This window comes from Schistocerca nitens, chromosome 1 (genome assembly GCF_023898315.1).
Source record: "Schistocerca nitens isolate TAMUIC-IGC-003100 chromosome 1, iqSchNite1.1, whole genome shotgun sequence".
NCBI classification, from domain to species: domain Eukaryota; kingdom Metazoa; phylum Arthropoda; class Insecta; order Orthoptera; family Acrididae; genus Schistocerca; species Schistocerca nitens.
Genome location: NC_064614.1, coordinates 991655539 through 991663020, shown reverse-complemented (window position 1 = coordinate 991663020; position 7482 = coordinate 991655539). Strand labels below are relative to the sequence as shown.

Below are 7482 nucleotides of genomic sequence, written 5' to 3'. Positions count from 1 at the left end.
TGGGGGCAGTGGGGACCAATCAGGGTTGGATGGAGGAGTGAACTGAGTCAGGCAGGGTTCAACATTAATTTTTTGACAAGTCTGATTGGCAGGGGTGGTGGCAAAAAAGTGTTTCCACTATAGGAACTGGTAGAAGGAAAAAACGTCTTTAACAAAACCAGCATGATTGAATTTGGGAGTGGGGCAAAAGGTGAGACCTTTGGAAAGGTGTAGTACTTCTGTGGGACTAAGGCTTTGGGAGGAAAGATTCTTGATTGTGTTTGGGTCTATTTAGGTTATGGATTTTGTATGGCAGTGGGAAGGAGTTTTATAGGGTGGGGTAAATATAATGGGTCTGCGAGACAGGCTTTGTCAGCTATGAGGGGATTTGAGATTGGCGGTTCTTTTAGAGATCATGGATAATGATACTCCAAGGCATGAAAGAGAAGTGAGCAGATTGGAGAGTTTTTTGAGGTGGTGTTCTGCATGCTGCTCTAGCTCCTTGAGGGCAAGAGTTACAATGTGTGATATGGGATACAGGAATTTGGACTTGCATCGCAGGAGAATTTTACAGATGGAGACGTGGTATCGCAAGGAGGTTTGGGCCTGATTAACATGGTTTTGCAGGACTATGTCAGTGAGGATTAAGGACTGACAATCGGAATAGATGGATGTCATTGTGGAAGGAGGGGTTGCAGCCGAAGATGGGTAATTTAATGGTAAGGCCATTTTGGGGGATTCTATGGGCCAAGCAACTATGCAGGAACAATATGTGGGACTGGCTTCTGGCTAAGGATGAGGAAAGTTTTCCGTATTGACACAGATGGAAGGAGCAAGGATCCATTGTGGAGGATAAAAATGTGTAAAAATATGTGCGAAAAAATTCCAACACAACAGTCCGTCTATTTCACCAATGCACCCACAGTCTTTTTACTTCTCTCCTTTTCTGCTGCCCCCCTCCCCCCCCCCCCCCTTTCAATCTTACTCCCACCAACCAGACTGCTTCTCCCATCCATCATGTACTACTGATTGCAGTCTGGCCTCGGCAGTCAGATACTGTGGCCGTGATTGTGTGAGTTGCATTTGTGTGTGTGTATGTTGTCTAATTCTGAAATTCTGATGAAGGCCTTTTTGGCCAAAAGCTTATTTGTTTAACATTCTTTTTGTTGTGCCTATCTCCGACTCAACATCTCTGCTATATGGTGTGTAGTAATATATCCTTTATGTAATATTTTTACTCAACAGAACATGCTTTAAGCCAGGTTACAAAAGTGTAGTCTGCTTCTGAATATGTCTAGCAGATAATGAAAATAATGATGATCTAACATTAACCATTTTGAATTTATAGACTTCTCTGGCAAGGCAAAAACCTATACTACTCGTTACTGCCCCACTGGTTGTGAATACTACCAGAGCAAGAATCTTACAATTCACATAACTGTCTTGAACCAATCCTGTAGGAAGAAACATTGCACAGTGCTTTCATTATTTGCAATACTTTATTTCCCTTTTCTGCAGTGTTTGTGACTTATCACACATTCCCACACACATGCTTTCTTCTGAACTCTGGTAAAGACTTGCATCCTTTTTAATCACTGACAAATACTGTTTGTTTTGGAGTGAGGTAGGTACGGAGACACTAAGAAAAGTGGATACAAATTATTCTGTCTCTAAAGGAAAATTAAACACCCATTTTTCATTTTCTTTTTTTAATTAAAAAAATTATATGTCATCTACAATAAATACTAACCTTCATAATCTGTACAGGCACATCACTGTTTTCACACATCTCAAGTTTTAGTTGACAGTTAATCAACCGTACCAGATATACGAAGTATATATGGCAGTCACAGTAACATGTTATACTTTAGAATTTCAATGCACTGAATAACAAGAGTAATATCTTTGTGCTTCTATTTAGTAGCTATGTGGTTTACAATTTAGTAAGGTTTTTCTCATACAGTAATACTTAGATTCCCCACTATCTGCATCTCACAATTTCATGTGATTAAAACTGTGATCCTTTGAGCAGTTTGCTTTTACTTTTTCTCTAATTTATATCTTCCTGCATATTACAATGAAACTGTAACATGATGATCAGTAAAATGGGTGGCTTCAGGTCTCACATGAATCATTCTATACCCTTCACACTGTTTTACCCTCATCATTTTAAGTCCACAAAATGAATGAAGCCTTCGCAACATGCTATGTAACTCGCACTATCTACCAAAATAAATACACAAGTCTGATGTTCAATATCTCCACATACAAACTACACAACCTGTTTCTAAAATGATTCTGAAATCTGAGTAATGGAAATGATGGGACCTATAACAACATATTAGAAATGTCACAAAACAACAAACCCTACAAAAATGGACTGAAATGTGAAAAAAAGATATCCTAGAAAATCATTTATGTACAAAATGATTAAACAATGAAAATACTTATACAAAAATGATCACAAACTTTACAAATACTTCTGTATTTCTGCTGAATCATAAATACTGATTTGTATTTCAGAAACATTTTGAATACATAGGTTCTTCAGCAATGTTTTACAAAAGTATTCCTCAGTTGAACTGGCAGCAATTAAAAATAAAATAAAAAAGTTTTAACAGATACAACACATATATAAAATGTGCAGACTGATGCTAATGGCATAGAAAAAGAGCATTTTTAAAATGCTCAGACCAGTTTACTGATGATGAAATTCCACTTAGGTTTGGCTCATCAACTGGCACTCTTTGAAGACAATGCAATTTGGTATGTTGATTAACTGTAACTCGCAGAGGCATCCTAAGAGTCAGGTTCACTCGCTTATGAGGGTGCCAGCGACTAGTACTGCAACAAACCATATTCAACAACAAGCTTTAGTGGAAATGTACTCATTCGTCTCACATGTGAAATGATAGCATATTTTTACGAATGTCTCGGATAACTATTTACACAGCAGCATTTCATATTGATGGCAAAACTATCTTGATGCAGCATATACTTTTCATTTAAACCAGATCAACAGATTGCACACAAACAAGTGTGGGGGGAATGTGTAAAAGCATCCAGCTCACTGAAGTCAACATTTCACATTCACAATACCTACTACAAAGCGATGTTGCTAAAACATGATGTACTGTTTCCTAGCTATGATTGACAACGGGCAGAAACAACACGTATCATTAGACTTCTACCTGTTTCTCCATTCCCAGGAAGGTGCTAATTTATTCTGTGCATATAGTACAATTAGGGTGACCAACATTAGATAGTGATTTTAAGGGAGGTTTAAGGGAGATTTGGTCAGAATAAATTTCAACTGCTTAATTACATCATGTTTTCTTGAATAGGTAACAACGGAGATATCAGTATGAAAAAAAAAAAAAAAAAAAAAAAAAAAAAAAACTGGTTTACTTTGCTTAGTCTTACTGTATTGTGTCATATGGTATCATATTTTGAGGTAACTTGATAAACCAAGAGAAAGTTTTTAGTGTGTGAAAACATGTAATATGACTCATTTATGGAGTAAATTCAACTACCCCCAAGAGTTTTAAATGTATTGGTTATTTAATGTTTTTTGTCATGTTCCACACCACAGATGGTCCCCTCATTTTGGGAATGTGGAAATATACAAGAGAAACACGTGGTGCAGAAGGGAGCCGCAGCTAAGTGGGAGGAAAAAACCAACAAAATAGAAACTTACATCAATTCATAAAATTTTGAATACTTTCTCTCCCCCCCCCCCCCCCCCCCCTTACTAAAGATAATCAAATACTCGGATCATCTAAATGTTAGCATCCAAAAAATCTCTCATATGCTACCAATGGTGGTTTACCCACATTTTACTGTGCTCTGACAGTAGGGTGGCTAAGTAGTGACATACTGCCTTGGGAAATGGAAGTGTGTTGCATGGAACATCATTTTAAATTCTGTTGGACACAGACTTCAGACTTAATGAACTGATTTAATAATGCATGAGAAATGTCTGCTTGATAAAAACGGAAATCAACATGAACAAAAGTTTGTGAATTAAGAAACAGATAAAAACTTTTAAGAATAAAATTGGCATTATGCCTTTCGCTGTAGTGTAGCGGACTTTATGGTAAGCAATTTTATTTTCAACTGTGTATCTAGGGTGTTCACCATACCGAATAAATCTTAGTAAAAGAAGTAACCCCATAAAAAGAAAATAGAAGTGAGCATCAGACCAGAGTATAAACCTGCCTCATTGTGAATTACAGTCTCATGTAACAGCCTACCCACAATTCATTAAAAGGTTTTCAGTATTTTAAAACTGAATGCTGCAATAGGAAAGCTTTGATTTCACTCACAACAATGCCATAGTACTAAGTAAATTGGCAAGCAAGGATCACACTCAAAGATTGACTGGCAAAGTGTACTGCCTCCCGAGCACTGTGCATCCCTCATCCAATCAGTGAATGAATTTTGCTCAGCAAAAACAGTTCCACCACATGATGCAAAACAAAAATAAATCTCAGATACTCTAAGAGAATTAATGTTATAAATAAAAGACTGAATTCTATTGGATGTATGACATTAGTTCCAACTGAGAAAAAAACACCTCTAAGATACATCATCAGTATCTGTATCACAATGACTAGCTTCAAGGCTTACCTCCAAACAGAAAACATTTCAAAAACTGTTGGCATGCTCCCTAAAGGAAAAGCGAAATGAAGAAAAGTGCTAGCTGCAAGCACAGAATATTCTTGAGTGTGAAAAAAATTAACTGTTTGTTACAAAATACATGCTAACTTCAGTAATCCTGTCACACTACTTTTAAAAGATCATTCATAACCAAGTTAAATGATGATATAAAAAATAGCTTACCTCGATGAGTTCTACATAGTATCTTATGCTGAACTGATCTTCATTGCCGTACTTTTGCCCTTAAGATCTTCCTCACTTTTTCCACTGTCAGTATTTCCATCTTGCTCTCTGCTTTTATTCCATTCACGAAGACCCTCTGGTAAAGTCGTGTCTTCTTCAAATGACCCCGTTCCTTCAACAAATTCTTCATATGTTGACTTTTCAGGGAACGGTCGTGCCCCAAGCAATTCAATCATATCATCCCGACTTAAAATTTCTTTTTTTAACAGGCGTTCTGCAACCTGTTGCAGAGATATATTTCATCAGTTTTAACAGGTTTTAGGATCAAATCATTATTTATTAGTGCCAATGTTTGTCAGGTAGTAACATACCTTTCGGACATCATCTTTATGATCAGTAAGTAACGAAGTTGTACGTTCGTAAGCGCTCTGTATCAATTGACGAACCTCAGAATCAATCAGCTGAGCAGTTTTCTCTGAATATGGCTTCTCCAAAACCATCTCTCCAGGTTGAGGCATGTCAAAACTTATATTTCCTAGCTTTTCATTCATTCCAAAATGCACAACCTGCGAACAATTCAATTCCAATCAATATTTCTTAATAACAGTTTCCGTTTTAGATCCAGCATTTTGATCAGATGCATAGGATGTTTCAAAAAGTTTCACCTGATTTCACATTAATGAAGGCAGAAATTTGTGGTGAATTTCAACTCACACAATAGGACTACCAAGTTTTTATTTTCAAAACACAACTATCCAAATTTACAAGGGTACATCTTGAGGTACTTTCTTCATTCATGCTCAAGATCAAAAGTCTTATTTACTTTTCATGAATGTTCAGTGTGCCTACTACTGGGCACATGAACATCCAACCAATAGTCAAACTATTTTCATACTTTAGCGTGCATGTCTACGGTTCATGCATTCACTGCTGCTATTATGTACTGTAATATTTCAGCCAAAGTTTCTGGAAGGGGAGACCTATATGTGAAGTCTTTCACAAACCTCTGTTGAGAGACGACGTGACATTGAAGGCCAATGGTGCTACGAGAAATCTGTATGCCACCTTACTGCTAACACGTCATTGAGGTAGCTCACTGTTATGAAAATCATGTTGCACAGTAGAAACTGAATGGTACATGTTTAAAAGGAACAAAAAATACCTTTTTGTTAATGGATGAGCTACATGCACCAGGGAGATGCTTATAGGTAATCACATGAAGCAGCAAACTTACAAAGGATATCAAGGTAAACTTCCAAGTATTGATGTGGAAGTAAAAATTACCCTACTTTTCTGTCTTCATTCATGTAGATAATATAGTCTTGTGAAACCTGATGAATTATTTGGAAACACCCCGTGTTACTGCCCACAAGAATATGGAAGAGATGTTCATTACAGTATGAAGACTTTTTTTCTCCACACTGTAGGAAATTGCATTTTGACAGATATATTAAGGAAGCCTTTTGAGGAAAGTTACTTTACACACTTATTGGTAAAACTAATCAAAGGTAAGTGGCTAGTGAGTATTAACTATGTAGTGAGGCAATAACTGTGGTCAGCCCTACGTAATTATGTAAAATATTATTACATCAATGCAACTCAATATCAGCCATTACTCTAATGGTAAAATTAACGATATTCAGAGAACACCAATTGGTAGGATATTCTACAAAGAAGATTGCTGACAAAACTCTCAAACAACCTATTCTAGAAGCTGCTCAAGTGTATGGAACATATACCAAATAATACAATTGGGGGTGGGGGGTGGTTTTGAATGCACACAAAGAAGGCAGCATAAATTGTGACAGACTTGTTTGACCTGTGTGAGAGCACTACAGGAATACCGAAAAAACAGACCTGGCAGATGCTTGAAAATAGATGCCAACTAACCCACAAAAACCTACTTACAAAGGGTCAAGAAACAGAATTAAGTGGAAATCTAGCAATGTGATAATAGTCCCTACTTATCGCTCTTACAGGAATCGCAAATATAAATTAAGACCAACTACAGTGCAAAAAAAGGCATTTAACAAGTCATTCCACATGTGAACAGAATGGGAAGAAACCGCAACACATGGTACAATGCAAAGTACTCTCTGCCATGAACTTCACAGTGGTTTGCAGAGTATGGTTATAGATGTAGATAATTCAATAGCATCTAATTAACTGTCGTTTGTGTTAACCTAGAACTATATCTAAAGAAAACAACAAAAGCCTGGTAAGATCTATGAAGGGAAGGAAGCTTTAGCATCTAATTAACTGTTGTTTGTGTTAACCCAGAACTATATCTAAAGAAAACAACAAAAGCCTGGTAAGAGCTATGAAGGGAAGGAAGCTTAGAATTTAGTGTCCTGCTCATAATTTTGTTCGAGACATAACACAAGCTCGGACCCATTCTAACATTGACCTTAACTGATGTAGGAAACGATAGAAAACCTGCCTGGACGGCTCAATGGGGATATGAATCCTGCTCCTCCCAGTGCTATGACATACTAAACATTGCATTCTTAGCACCCCAAGCAGAAGATGTGCTTTGTTGTGCCCCTCATTTTATATTGGCTTTGCAATGTATGTTGACATTACACTGTTCATCTTTGACACACTAGTGTAAAAGATGTCACAAAACCACGTAAGAGCAAAACTGATGCAATTAGCACATTT

The 7482-nt window shown here is 37.0% G+C and overlaps 1 protein-coding gene across 1 annotated transcript in view; it reads right to left on the bottom strand.

Moving 5' to 3' along the window:
* Positions 1-1671: 1671 nt before the first annotated feature.
* Positions 1672-7482, bottom strand: part of LOC126195210 (AFG3-like protein 2) — a 150643-nt gene continuing 144832 nt past the window's right edge. The window contains exons 13-15 of the mRNA XM_049933730.1: positions 5193-5387; positions 4822-5102; positions 1672-2823 (exon numbers count right to left, since the gene is read on the bottom strand). Of these exons, the coding sequence (XP_049789687.1) occupies positions 4845-5102; positions 5193-5387 (453 nt within the window). The 3' untranslated portion in view covers positions 1672-2823; positions 4822-4844. The remainder of the gene's footprint in view (positions 2824-4821; positions 5103-5192; positions 5388-7482) is intronic.